We start from the raw sequence: 15,205 nt of genomic DNA on the forward strand, positions 1-15,205 counted from the left end.
GACTTGATCTCTTCTTGTTGAAGTCACTTCAGATTTGCTGTATTAATATTAGAGATGAAGGAGATTAGAAATGAAAAAGGTCTTGTAGTCAGTGCATTCCTTAGATTAAAGAAGTTTACTCAGAAAACTGAGTAAATATTGCAGATCAAAACACAGGGAAATCAAATTCCTGTGGAGTTTTGGTGGCTTTAGTTCCACATTTGAGAGAATTATCTAATATTTACTAATAGGTAGGCAGGGTCATTTTGGACAGAATTTAGCAATATATGTATGATTAATGGGAGCAGTAGCACAAGTTTGATGCCAAGTACACGTGAGGACAAATGTCACTCTGGTCAGACACCCTGTGTGACCAAAGTCCCAGTTTATGGCCTTGCTGGCTCTGCAGGCACTGGGGCGTTTCCACTTTCTTACTAAAACTGAAAGCAACTGAAAAAAAAGAACCTGTTCTATAAATTAGCAGTGCTTCTTGAAGATTAAGTGAAGCACTTTATGGCAAAGTTTGCAACTGATTTCATCCACTAAAATGTCTTTATTGGCACCACTTTTCTCTTGGGCACTAAAGCATAGTCATTACAATAAATTTTTTGTAAGCAATTTTTAATCTTTTACAATTAATGACCATTTGTTAAATCCTACTGAAAGTGCCTCAAAATTCTTGAGGAATGCTTAGGGCTTTTTTTCCATGACACTGATGTCAATTCTCACTGCAGGTACCAAAGCAGTCTGATCCTCTCTGCCAAATGGATAATGCAAATCGTCAGGCTGAAAGCCCAGGTGGAAAGAAGCAAGTGTCTTACAGGACAGAAATTGTTGGTGGTGTTCCCATCATTACACCCACCCAGGTAACTCCCTCCAAACAAGTGACACAGAAAGCTGTACTTTTATATGCACCTTTTATTCATACTGAGTGGAGGTCCTGAGGATTTCTTCCCTTTATACAAGATTTTAAAGAATTGCTAGAGGACCGATTTTTTTTTTTTTTTTTTTTTTTTTTTTTTTTTGCTCACAGGTACCTGTTAGACAAAAACATTATTAATATACTGTGTGAAATTAATTATTGGTGTTAACAGTGATGAAGTTCTGCCCCTTTAACAGAAAAAGAGGGGAAAAAAGTTGTAAGGAAAAGTGGGAAAAAAAAATGTTTGAAAGGCTAGACAAGCTTATGGAAGTAGAATCTGTTCAGTGCTAAAGATAGAACTGAAACTGTTGCTGAAAGTTTCCCGAGCTGAAAATAGTTACAGATTAGACGAATATCATGTAAATGACATGTGTGTTCCCAAAATGTGTTTTAAAAATGGGTAAATCCTGATGTCTTGTAATCCTAGAAATAACTTTTTGTTTGCTGTAGTCACCTCTAATATTTTGCCCATGCTACAAGTTTGCACTAAATACATGCATGGGTTTAAATTTGTACCTTTTTTTTACTGAGTTTGTCAATATCATTTGCAAGTCCTCAGTACTTTTCTTAGTTTAGTCTCTAAGAGCAGCTTTCAAGGACTCAGCCCTTGGGGAGTCTCAGTTGTCTCTAGAAATCAGTTAAAATATTTTGTTCTTTCAAATTGGAAATGGGAGCATGGGTGATAAAGGTATTTCCTATTGCAACTACTATAGTTATTCCTTGACCTTTAGAGAAAAAAAAAAATCCTGAGAGTGTTTTGAAGTTTCCTGCTTTTTTTTTTCTAGAAAGAAGAAGTCAGTGAGGGCAGTGAAGGGGCTGACAGGAATTATTTGAAACGGTCACAGAGTCACCTTCCTTATTTTGCTGCTAAGCATCCCCCAGATAATGCCATTATCAAAGCTGGTTACTGTGTCAAACAAGGAGCAGTGGTAAGTATTATTAAAACCAAAAGACAATTGACAGTGATTTTATTACTACTGACAGTAATAAGGATTGAGTAAATATAAAATTTATCCTCCAGTAGCACTAAATTTTTATCTGCATTACTTCTTTTCATTGCTTTTTTTAGTGTTGTGTTGTTGAAGAGAGGCAAAGTGTGTGCACAGACTTCATGTGATGGTTAGTGCATGCAGCTGGGAATTCTCCTCTTCTACATTCTGTAGAGATCTTTATTTTGCTTATTAAAAACATTAAATTGGGACAGAAGTTCAGTGGCTGCTTTTTAAATCAGTAGAATGTTTAGAAAAAGCTGATTTTTCAGTTCAGAGGAAGAATTGTACAGCTTATCAAACTGATTAACACAAGTGGAGCTATTCATGTGATGCCTTGCTGGAAGAAACAGTTCAGATTAAGCAAGATGCACATCTTTGAGTTCTCAGACTCTTTTTATCTTGGATTATGAAGCTTCTTTTTTGTGACATCCCTTTTTTAGTTAAAAATAAACTAGAAACCTGTGATGTATTGTCTTTCAATTTTTCCTACAGAGTAGCTCTGCTGCTGAGTTTCTACAGTTTGAATAAATCTTTGAAAATAGTAGCTTAAAGAATTTTTGATTTGTTCAGTTTTCAAAACAGTTTATTAATTGTGCAAAATCATGCATGATTACCTTGGGGACACTAAAGTTGCAAAATTTGTAAATATAATAAACTGCAATTAAGTCATTATTCAAAATCGATAGTTATTAATAAATAAGAATTATGCAATATCATGTACTATTAATAAAATCCAGAATGGCAAATATAATTCATAAATCATATTACAGTTAATAATATATTCATAATACATGACATGCAAGTATATTTTATTTTATTTTACATATATAAATATTTCTTAATTTTCCCTTAACAGATGAAGAACTGGAAGAGAAGATACTTTCAATTAGATGAAAACACAATAGGATATTTCAAGTCTGAACTGGTAAGTTTCCAATTCTGTGTTATCTTCCAGTGATAGCTGGAAGAAAATCTGAAGGAATATGCTTGAGAAATGTGCTCTGCTGCTCCTGCAGCTCTTGAGTCTGCTGTAAATCCCTTTTGTGATTTGCAAAAACAAAAAAAAAAAAATTAATGGGGCAACTGAGCACCTGCCTGTAGGGCACTGTAGAACACTAATAAAATCTACTCTACAATCACCCTGATTTTATATTAGTACTTTGTCATTTTACACTTTCATATAATTGTGTTGTTGAAATAGCTGATCACTGTGGGAAAGACAAAACTGTAATCTTGCAATTCTTCATTTAAAGTTAGAATTATGCTTTAGCATCCTGAAGATAGGATCTTGTCTCACACATTTGTTTCACCAGGGCAGCCAAGGTGGACAAAAAACTCTTGATTTTCTGTTCAACATTTACAGAGTTTCTTTTAGTTTTATGACCTTCCTTCTTCCCTTGTTACTCTGAATTTTTGGCTGGTTTTGACCACAAGTACCTTCAGGGCTTCATTTAAAAATTAAATGGCTGGTTCTGAAGATAGTTAAGTGTGGGATTCCTTTTTTGGGAAAACAGGCTAAATGTAAGAAAATCTGTACCTAAGGAATGAAACCTGAGTTGTAGAGTATTATACATTAAGGAGAATTGAGTTTACAGGCCAAACATCAGATGTAAAATGTCAAGAACCCAAATTTCAAGCTGTTTCTGAAGTTAACTTTGATTTCATTTGTAATGAGGGCGTCTGCAGCAGTAGCAGGGGTTTGATCTTGCATCATTATCTTTGTTAAGCTGTCAGCAGAACAATTCTGACTCATTGCCTATAAGAAACCCTCTTTTTATTTAAAAACAAATCTGAGCTCAGATTGCTCACAAACAAGTCCTAACCCAGGGAAGAATTGTACTGTGGGAGAGTATATTAGAAGGATGGTAGAAGTATTTGCACTTTGTGTTTCATCATGTTCCTTGACCATGGAGCAGAGTGGAATACAGAAAATCATCATTTCTGAGCTGGGATTTTCCCTCCAAGAGGTGTCTGTCCAGATATGATCTTGCAGTTCACAGTTGATGTATTACTTTGGGTTTTAAATTTACTACATTTGATCTGCTATAGAGCAAAATGATCTAATGAAAACTGCTCTTGGAGGATGGTGACATTTGCTGCTTGCTCAGCATAAATCTCCCAAGTATCTACTATAGAAATGGTAGGGGAAGTCATTCCAGAGATGAAAGTTTGTTTTCTCTGGAAGTTGTAGCCAGCTGAAGCAATCTATTGTAACTTGGCTTAAAGAAAACACAGTAGGAGGTAAAATAAGTTGTTGTTTGTTTGTGGTTTACTGCAACAACCACTGGAAAATAATACTATGTGTGACATTATGTTGTCATGGGAAGTGAGAAAGTGTTTCTGTTTGAATGTTCTCACTTTTTTCCTGTTGTGTGAAACTTTAGCACTTATTTTTTTTTATGCTAACAGAATTTCTGAATGCTTTGAGAGTACTTGCTCTTTTGCAGGTGTTAAGGACTGGTTTCTTTGTCATACTTTTAATTGTATTAAGTATAGGATACAGTTAATCTTACTTAAAGCCATGTCATGCAGTCCAAATCAAAAAGCATCTTCTAGGGTAGCATTTCATAGCAAATTAATGTAACCAAAATTTTAGTGAAATGAGCTGCTTGAGGCCAGGGTCAGTTGTCTGATCTGGTTAGGGGAAGAGGACACAGTGTTGTCTTCATTATAGTATGGAATTAATGTTTTGGGAGGTTTCACTTCTTGATTTGTCCTCTTCTTCTTTGCAACTGTCATGGTTGGTTTAATATTTACAAAAGCAAATGACATTTTTGTTGACACCACTTTTTTCATGTGTGACTGCCTTGAAAATCTCATTTATGCAAAACTGCTGCTCTCCTGGCCTCTGGCTTTCTGTTCTAGTTATGTACACTGTACTAAAACATGTTTCTTTTTTCAGGAAAAGGAACCTCTCAGGGTTATACCACTTAAGGAGGTCCATAAAGTTCAGGAGTGCAAACAGAGGTGAGGAGAGAAGCTCTGATGTCATTACATGGGATGGAATGGTCATGGCCAGGCTGCTCCTTGGGGAACTATTCAATAACTGCACTTGATATGTGTATGTGGGGTGTTCTTTCTTTATGGACAGCACATTGTTGTGTGCATTAAATGGGTTTTGAGGGTTCTGTATGAATGTGTTTCAAACTTGCAAATTTGGACAAGCACAGAACAAGGGAATGTCATGGTACCAAGAGTTAGAGATGTGTGGATGCTGTCTGATCTGAGGCAGCATTTCAGGAGTCTATTCTGTTTACATAATCTCTAAATCTTTAGAGGACATTAATTCATGTTGGATGAGTTGGATTAATTAACTCATGTTAGGATGAGTCTGGCTGAGAACACTTCACCCTGCTTTTTCCCTTCTACCAAATGACAATATACTAAAGAATAATTGCTTTTGTAGCACTTGAGAGATACTGATCTTTCTATTTTTCTCTTTAGCAGGCTACTTGCAGAAATTTAACTAGAATGATAAATATTTTTAAATTTAACATATGATTTAGAATGTTCCAATTAAAAATGTATAATAAACATTTTTAGACTTAACACTATATGATTTTAAATGTTCATATTAAAAATACATGTAGTAGCACACATGCTACTGGTAAAGAGTCGTAGGGTTAAAATTAGTAAAAAGGCAATAGTAGAGAGATAAAGAAATGTGAAAGTCAGACAGCAAATGCTCTGATTCTCTGCCAGTTCTACAGTCTTGTTAAAATACAGTGGAAAAGTTGTACATGCTTTTGAACTATTTTTGTATTTCATTTTCAGTGATATAATGATGAGAGACAATCTCTTTGAAATTGTAACAACTTCTCGAACCTTTTATGTGCAGGTAATTTCTTTTTTTAAACTTTGGGCAAACCCAAGAGACTGCCAGAGTTAAATACACTTTAAAAGTGGAATAACAGCACTTCTTCACTTTGACCATACCATGATTTTCAGAGAGAATGTGTTCTTCAGGAGATTTTATTTACTGCTTTATATAGCTGTATACATTTAACAGTAAATTCAGAGTAAGACCTTAAGAAATGTCTGTGTTAAGAAGAGAAGGGTGAGGTGGTTGTGCTGCAGGTGGTGGGATAGTGGCAGGCTGAGAGCTGCTGCTGACTCTGGTGTTGTTGTTGTTGGCTGCAGGCAGACAGCCCTGAGGACATGCACAGCTGGATCAAGGCCATTTCTGGGGCCATCGTGGCGCAGCGGGGACCGGGCAGATCGGCAGCTTCCGTACGTCACCCGCGCTCCAGGAGATGCCACTGGCTCCTCTGCACCTGTGCCATGCACTCCTGGTTTTTCCTTTGGCCTTTCCTCTCTCCTGTCCTGTAGTAACGTGGCCTCTTTGCATGACCTTTCAACCAGACTGCTGTCAAATACTTTGTGTTTTTAATGGAGCACTTTTTTGAGTCCTACCTGTGACTTTCTGTGCATTGGTTGTCTTGAACACGTGGATAATGCAGTGCTAACCTAGAGAAATCCAGTATGGTCTGTCACTATTATTAGTTTGGGAGTTCAGTTAAAACTTTCTAATTCCTGTGAGGTGTTTCTGCTCATTGCTGTGTTTAGTAATCAAATGACAATATGCTAATTTCTTTGTAATAACTCTCGCTGCTGAATTCTCATTCTCTATTGCTGATAGTTTATTGTATATGCAGATACAGATGAAAATTTAAACTAAAAGCTTGTGCTCACATGAATTAGTTCTTGCTGTTGGAAATGCAGTGAGAGCAGCATCTTGCAGTACTGAACTGGGGCACTGTGACAAGTGTTAATATTTCTGAAGCCACGTGGATGCCATCATTTCATACCTATTAGCATTTAAGCTGTATTAGTTCCTTAGCACAAGGGTCAATGACTTGTGGAAAGTTGTGGGAGTTACTCTGGTGTCACAGTGTCTCTATGTCCAGATGTAGCACCAGGAATATTTCACAGTTCAGGTATTGCATGCTGTGTTTTTCATTTTCTGTCTCTGGGATGTTTTATATTAAACTGAATGTATCATTACCCCCATAATCTGAAATCTAATAATTCAAACCCTGCTTTTGAGAACAAATTTGCATTGATACCATGTTTCTGGTAAATCACCCTAAGCTCTGAACCAATTTCTGGTAGCTGCTTCATGCTTTTAAATAAACTTCCCGTTACAAATTTTCTCTTTGTGGGGGCAATGAAAACACACAGGTAACTTTTCTTTCTGTATGCTTTTTTCCCTTTAGTTTTTTTTTGTGTGTATGTGGGGCTAACTGAGCAGTGTAGCTATGACTGTCTGCATCACTTCTTGTTCCCTCTGTTGTCTCTCTCCCAAGTCCAGGTGACTCTAATCTTAGCTTTGCACTGTGTTCCAGATGCGGCAGGCCAGAAGGCTGTCGAATCCTTGTATACAGAGGTATACATCAAGAACTGGTGAATGCAGCACGTATGTGGGCTCTCATGGAAACTTGCCTTCTTAACAGAGGGCTAGCACTAGACACTAATTTGCACTATAAAGCAAACTAAAAAAATCATGCTACCTGTTGTCATTACCATTACTGAAAACTAACTCATCAATAATATCGTTCACTCACAGGTTTGCACTGTTTTTTTTCTTGCTTTTAAAATGATTGGAAATGAAAAACACCAGAACCACTGCTTATACATCAAAGCACAGTAAATATTTAAACTTAAGTGATGTGATGTCACTTTAATAGGAAAGTACTAAAGCTAATTTGCATGAGAGTTCATATTTCCATTTTACTTTACATTTGCCTTGAAACTGCGCAGAAGCAAGATTAAATTTGAGCTGCCCACAAACTAATACAGATGAGTGCACACAGAACATTCACATTGTAACTCTAGGATTTGGAAGGGTCTATAGTAGCCTGATTTGCATGGCTTAAGAGGTCTCTGCATGAAATTATTAGTTCAAACATAGAAGCATTATATAATAATGTGTAATCAATACACTGTTCAAAGCAGGGCACCTCAGGAGTAGTGCAGCAGCACAGTCTCTTAACTGTGACATTAGAGCCAGTGTGGGTAGTAAAATCTGAGTATCCTTCAGGGTAGCTTAGCAAAAATTCATAGATCTTGTCCTAATATCCCTTTTGTTCTATTTGGTGAAGTAAAATTATTAATAATAATAAGAACAGTAGGTAAAGTAGTGAATCATAAGTTTTCTTAAAGCAAACTTCTTTCCTTAAGTGGAGTATCAAGTGAAATAAGGCAGTGTAAATTATGTTAAATACTTAATGAAATTGGACACCAAACTCAAGTCCAAAATAAAGCTGCACAGGTTCATCCAATAACATTAAGCCCATTTGTAAAAAGCAATATGATAGTACTTGGCAGAATCAATTCTGATTAAATTTATTAATTCATGTCATGAGAATGTCATACAATCCTAAAACAAACTTGAAAAACTACTGTTGAAAAAAATAAGTTTCTAATTTAGGAGATATATTTGCATCTTGGACACACATCTGTGATGGGTTTGGGGTTTTTTTGGCTAACAAATGTGCTTGAGGAATGCCTTGATTTGTGTGTGCACATGGGTTGGCAGATTCCTTTAGTTCCTGAACTAACACTGGTGATGGCAGAACTGGCAGCAACTGCAGCTCCTAATGCACACACAGTTCACTGCAGCACCACACAGCATTTGGATCAGAGCATTTCAAACCCAGCACTGCTCAGGGATTTGAGACATCCTGACAGAACTGATGGATGCAGTGCAGAGCCCAGGGAACTTCTTGTTCCTGTTCAGGAGGTCAGGTTATCCCAGGACATCCAAATGGCATTCCATGCCTGTGCTTCAGACAGCTAAATCATTCCTGGGTAGTCTGGGGACTTGTTTCTGTCAGTAAGTTAATGGTGTAAGATTAATTTGATAGTTATGTCAAGGTCAGCAGAATGATGATAATAAACACAAAACAATAACTTGAATGAAAGGAGTAGCTTAAGTGCTAGTTTCTTTTCTAGGTCATTAACTCTGGAAATTTTTATATAATCTTGATAGCTTAAAATTTTTGTTTTGTCCTTTGAAGAAATGTGGGAGATTTGGTGTCCCAAGAAGAAAGAACAGTAAAATGTGCATTTCTTCAGGATTCAGGATACAAGTTCTTGATTTATATGAATAGGTCAAAATACATTTTTCTTTTGGAAAGATGTGACTTTCAATGACCTTTAAAGTGTGCATCTTCAGGAGGCTATTTAACATCTTAGTAAAATGAGGAGCCTCAGTTTGCTGGACTATATTATGAAGTCTGCAGAGCTGCTGTGCTTGATTTAAGAATTGAATTCCCTTCAATGCAGCAGCTGATGTGGCTGTCACATCCTGCTGTGAGCTCACACTCAGTAAAGCAGTGCCTCGAGAAAGCACCTGCCTCCTGCTGCCGTGGCTGATGCTTCGCTTTGTGTATTTTCTGTCTCAATTTTTTGTTGGTGTTTTTTGTTTTTTTTTTTTTTTTGTGAGTGTGGAAATCTGAAACTGCTTCTTTCCAACATGACACCAGCAACTTCACCTGACACATTTCCCTTGTTTTTCCAGGAGCATCCCGAGCCTCCTCCCGAGCCCGGCCATGCTGTCCGTGCTGCCGGCCCAGGCGCAGGCAGCTCACATTCCACAGCCCCTCCCAGCAGCCCTGTGGTCCCAGCCCCTCACCCCAAACCCCCTGCCTTGGAGAAGCGAGGATTTCACGAGTCTTTTACCAAGGCCAGGCCAAGGAGCTACAAGATCCAGGCTGTCACTCCAAGAGAATCAACTTCCAAAGTGACTGAACGGGGCCCTTGGGAACCCCGGAGCAAAAATGGCACTCAGGAACAGGATCCTGGCCTTGTGGATCTGGATGATGCAAGCCTTCCAGTCAGTGATGTGTAGGGATGGAAGGGTTTGGAGAATGATCCATTTGTTCGGTCCTTTAATTTCCTTGCTTGGACTTTGAACCAAAGAAAATTCCAGGAAATGAGAACAAAAACAAAAACAAAATACAACAAACCAACTGGAGCACTGCTGTTATATATATGTGTGTGTGTTCCTGTGCACACATGGGTATATATAATGTGTTTGTGTGTTGCCTTTCAGCTGAGGGTCAGAGATGGACCTTAGGCATTTTCTCAAAGCCTGATAGTAAATCACTTATTAGGGAGGGGCCAAACTGCACAGTTTAGGAAAGAAAACCCAACCCAAAATGCATTTTATAAAAAAAGTACTTCTGCAAGTAAGCAAGGTACCAGCATCTTCTAATTCCTAATCTGGCAGATTTACTAAATTTGCAACTAATGCTCTGTTTTGGAGAACTTGTTGCCAACAAATGTGATTGTTTAATTTCATCTTAAACTACAGTAAGATTTTAGGCAGACATGAGAATATTTTCTCTCCGTGACTTTCGGATACCAGGAAATGCACAAAATGTTTCTTCTGTTCTTTAGGATCAACAGTGTCAACTGATTTGTTATCAGAACAAGAATTCTGAACTCCCTTGGAATTCTAGTTATGGTGCTGTAAAATTTCCACTAAAATAATATTTTGAATAGTCAGCCTATTTTTGATGCACTCCTAAAGGTGGGTTATAACTTTTTGCACATTTGGGTTTCCGTGGACTGCATGTAGTGGTGTTTTGGAGGGGGGGAGAAGAGAATTTGGACTTTGGAATTTGGACACTTTAGATCTTTTTAACTAAGTAGGGTTTATGTTGTGTTACATTAGGCTTTGCAGCAATTATGTTTTCTTAAATGTTTAAATGTTAATTGTTTGGTTACTGTTTTGAGAATGATTTCTTTCCCAGTGCTTTGTGAACAGTTCTTGTTCCTGTATTGATCAGTGGAAGAGCTCCTTTAGTTGTGTTGTTATTGGTACTGAACTGTTCCTAGTCCTGCAATCGTGGCCTATAACTTTTGGTGCACTAAGAATCTGAAGTGCCTGTGTTTTCTCTCACACTGTTGAAACACTTTTGGGTTAGTGATGTACACAGACCATTCTTACTGGGTTTGAGCGTTGGCTTGGAGTTGCTCTGGATAGCATAGTTTGAAACAGCTCTTTAAAACAAGATTTATGCCAGGGGTACCAGTGTTCTGGTGTTGCACCCACTGCTGTGCAATATGTGTTCTTAAAAAGTGAGTATTTGTTGTTTGTGTACATTGTGTTATGGGGCATCAGTGATGCCAGCGAGGAGAACCTTTACATTTCAAGTATTGGATTAGATGGTGTGTACTTTTCATCATTTTTGGATAAAAATGTTTGCTTTAATCCCAACCCCACAAATATCTCATGCTGCTGCTTACTGTGATCCTGATTGTCCAGCTTTGTGAGACTTCTTGTCTACTGGAACCTAAGATACATATCAGGAAAGTCCATCTTCTCTCCAACTTCCAAACTGACTTCCTGCTTGAGAGATACAGATGGCTTTACCACAGCAATTTGTTGATCCCAGGACAGAATAATTGGTGTTATGTAAGAATGGAATATAGTTAATTTCAAAACCTTAAATTATATCAGCACCTTCTTTTGGTTTTGGTTTATTTTTTTTTTTTATCCATAAGCTAACTAACCACTGTCTTAAGGCAGTGGTGTCTGTAAATTACTGGTTTTGTTTGACTTTAAATATATGTGAAAACTAGCACAGAATTGGAAATTTACTGTAAATGTCTGTACTGGTATTGTAGGTTTTAATTTCTATAAAAATAAACCATTAGCTCTTCAAAAGCTTATTTTTTCACAAGTACATTCTGTGTGGAAGACACTTTGCATTGTAATATTTTTACTGTAGTCTAACATCTGAAATCACTTGCTCTGGTACAGCTTTCACACTGCATGGTCATTTTATTATATTTTGGTATTGGCAGTTTTACACATTGGGTGGAGGTAAAGCAGCTCCATTATGGGACTTTAAAAAGAGGAGAAAAACAGAAAAACGAAAAAAAGAAATGAACTACTGTTGTAGTTCAATAGCATAGGGAAATATTTGTGGTTGGTCACTGTCAGGGTCTCCTATTTATCAGTACTTTTATAAATCTATGAAAATTGTTAAATTATTTTAGAAACAGTGCTGTAAATACGTCACATTTAAATTGTCAATAAATCAATTTGGGTAACTTAAAATAGTATCTGTTTGAGTTTCTTTGCACCATGACAATATTTGATCAGAGCAATATATTCTTTTTCAGCATGTGAGAGGTCAGTTTGCCTTTTATCCAGCCATAGCATCTCTGATTCTTCAAATCTGATCAGGTTGTATAGCTAACAATGAAATTGAACAGACTGAGCTGATTTTCTTGTGCTGTTCTCAGTTTCTTCTCTGGAGGTTTTACATGTTATGCAAGGGATATTGATAAAAAACATTCCAGGTGAAGGAAATTTAATGAATTTTCCTGTCTTTATTCTGATGGATCAGAAGGATTCTCTCTCAGAGATGCTTTCCTGAAATACAAACTGGACACAATAACCCAGATTCCACTGCCACCACCTGGCTGTGCACTCTGCTCTTCACTGAAGAGGAAATCAAATTATTCTGTGTGGCTACAGATTTAAGCCCACTGTGTTAAAATAAAATATTTCCAGAAAATGGGACTGCTGACTGCACTGCACATTCCTGGGGGCACCTGCTGAGGGGTGATGCTGCAGGATACAATTTAACAAAGTGGAATATTCCTTAACCTCGTGGAATATCAGGATGTCAGCACCACCTAGGGGTCACACTCCAGTTTTAAGAATCAGTCAAGTCTAGCACTAATTTGCTTTAAAAAGTGTATTTCATACTTAAAAACTGATCTGGAAACTCCAGTTGTTAAGTCACTGGACTGAGGCTGGGTGCCTTTTTTTTGTTTGTTTTGTTTTTAATTTTTGCACCTTTTTTTTTTTTTTTTTTTTTTTGACTAGTATTTTTTAGGTTTTATAGTAAGTATTGTAATAGATGGAGAAATTAGAGAATGCACCTTGTATATACACTCCAAAGGTATGGAACAGAAATATTACTGTCATTCTAACAATTCTATTTTAAACAGAGGTCAGAGGGAAGAAATGAAAGAAGGGGAAATATTGGATGGGGAATTTTAGTCTAAAAGTTAAAATTGTGCTGTGTGTAGTTTTACCTTTTAACAGTTTCGTTTAATGCCTTTATAATCATCTGAACTCTGTAGAACAGCCTAGAAATTATTTGATGCTCCGAACCAGTGAGCTGCTGAAGCCCTTTGGGAGTGAAGTGAAACTGAAATTCTGAAGGCAGCTCTCTGGGAAACTCAAACCCTGGGAGCTGTGTCTGCCTGGATTTTTCACTTGAGATTTTCGGTGTAACTTCTGTGTTGAATAAACTCGTTTGTGAAGGCTAATGGCGTAGTAGTTGTTGAACCCTGCCCTTCAAAGTGTCACTTTTGACACTGTAATTAGGGATTTGCATTTCAAACGAGTGGCATTTGGCATACCGGGCTGCGCTGTGAGCGCATCCTGCAAGAATTCAAACCACTCTGTCGCACTGCGCTCTCCTGATGGGGACACCTGAGTCACCTTCTCTCACCAGAGGGGTGGCAGAGCTCGCAGAGCAGAGGGTTTGTTTTCTGTGAATTGCAAAGTTTCAGCTCTTGTTTAATCCTGCGCTGTGCTACGTGCGCTCCTGCTGGTGGGTTTGCCCTGCGACAAGAAGGAAGGAAATGCCACCTGACCGCAGAGACACGCTCGGTGCAGATTAGCAATTGTTCCTTGGGGCAGCTCGCTTGGCTTCGTGTCAGCCTTTACAAAAGACACCCTGATGGTTCATTTAGTTGGTAAATTATGCCGGCAGTTAATGCTTCTCAAGCACCGGGGCAAGATTATATCAGGAAAAGAACGTGGAGTTTTAAATTCCCTGGTTTGAAGCCATTCTCTTTCAAAGTGCTGGCATTTTTTCTGTATGTTGCAATGGATCTAGTGTTTTAAAAGGTTTGTTTTTTCTTAAAAATTTTGTAAGATTTCTCTTGTTCTTTGTAAAAAATCTTTCTAAGATTTTCTTTTGTTTTTCTTATGTTAAAGTGCAGAATCCCTGGGTTTTTGGGAGGTGGGAGTAGGGATATTACATTTTTTCCCCCAGAAAATCTGAGAGGAAACCATTAAGGCATGAAGCAAAATTATGATCACAATGAAGCAAGCAGACAGAATAAAGCTAGAAAAGCTTTCTGCAAAGTCCAAGATGTTGGATTTTGCTAAGACTATCAACATTCCAGTCTTCCCAAACCTCCTTCATCCTCTTTTCTGCCCCTTCTAGACTCAGACTTTATCCTTTTTTCATCCTTTACTCTCTCCCCGCTTTCCGTGTGTGCCCAGGCGCTCCGGGGTCCCGTTGCAGGGCAGGTTGGGGTGGCACAGCATCCCTGGATCCCTGGCAGCAGTGTCCACACTCCACTCCTCCAGGAGAATTTCTATCCTGTGATCTCTAGGTGGAGCCTCCTATCAGCCGGTTCCTTTGAAAAGCAGGAGATGAGGTATTGTAGCACTGAGACTCTGGAGTGTGTTTTTCAGACCCGTTTTTGGCTTTCTGGTGGTTAATGTCTGCTGGCTTGGGGAACTGTTCTGTGTCAGCTGGAGGAGAAATTATAATTGCGGGGTGTGCAGTGCCTGTCAGGTCTAAGGCACTTGTGCCCACATCAGGTAGACAATTAACAAATCTGTTTTTCAATCACCTAATTTATTAACCTCCCCAAAGATTTAGCTCAGTTATTCTGGAAAGCAAGACGTTTATATTCAGATGTTGTGTGCCTACATGACAACTATAAAACTAATATCGTAAAATACTATGTTTTTAATAAGCAGAAGATATACCTTCTTACCAAAAAGAGTTTGAAGCAGATAGTGATGGATGATGTGTTTAAAAAAAATATTGTACACCTTTGCTCTCTAGAACAACCACAAAGGAAAAGATAAAAAGAGACACAACCATCCATGGAGAGAGGATGGCAGAACCTGGAGCTTTCCCACTGCTGTGATTTTTTCCTGCCTGTGGAGATAAGGCTCCAGTGGCTTCGAGCAGTAAGTTATCTGACCACAGCAATGTGAGAGGAGAGCAGAGAGCCTTCCTGGGCTGGGGAGGGTGAAACCCCACAATAATTCACATATCTTTCAATATATTGCCCCTGCTTCCAAATAAGAGTTTGAGATCTTTCCTGAACTTTTTTTTTTTTTTTTTTTTTTTTTTTTTCAGAGGGAGGTGTTTGGTGTTTAACGAGTTTGGGGTTGTTTTGTTTGGTGGGACTTGTTGTTGTTTCTTGCTAAAAGCTCATCACCTTTCCTTAAAGAATAGTTTTTATTTAAGAAGGGGCAAAACCCGAACCAAAAAACTGTAAGCTATTAAAACCCCAAAGCCTATTAAAAGTA

General features: G+C 38.0%; 1 protein-coding gene across 6 annotated transcripts in view; it reads left to right on the forward strand.

Annotated features, from left to right (window-relative positions):
- The window catches only part of PLEKHA1 (pleckstrin homology domain containing A1), a 31,023-nt gene extending 19,056 nt beyond the window's left edge, over positions 1 to 11,967 (forward strand). For 2 of the 6 annotated variants that reach the window (XM_079312268.1, XM_079312267.1), the window contains exons 6-13: positions 714 to 845; positions 1,687 to 1,830; positions 2,750 to 2,818; positions 4,796 to 4,860; positions 5,668 to 5,731; positions 6,034 to 6,123; positions 7,239 to 7,279; positions 9,416 to 11,967. In XM_079312268.1, the coding sequence (XP_079168394.1) occupies positions 714 to 845; positions 1,687 to 1,830; positions 2,750 to 2,818; positions 4,796 to 4,860; positions 5,668 to 5,731; positions 6,034 to 6,123; positions 7,239 to 7,279; positions 9,416 to 9,641 (831 nt within the window). In that variant the 3' untranslated portion in view covers positions 9,642 to 11,967. Of the gene's footprint in view, positions 1 to 713; positions 846 to 1,686; positions 1,831 to 2,749; positions 2,819 to 4,795; positions 4,861 to 5,667; positions 5,732 to 6,033; positions 6,124 to 7,204; positions 7,310 to 9,415 lie in introns of all 6 variants that reach the window. The other 4 variants (XM_079312265.1, XM_079312264.1, XM_079312269.1 and 1 more) reach the window with 3 other exon arrangements.
- Positions 11,968 to 15,205: the final 3,238 nt, after the last annotated feature.

Source organism: Erithacus rubecula (assembly GCF_903797595.1).
Source record: "Erithacus rubecula genome assembly, chromosome: 9".
Lineage (NCBI taxonomy): Eukaryota > Metazoa > Chordata > Aves > Passeriformes > Muscicapidae > Erithacus > Erithacus rubecula.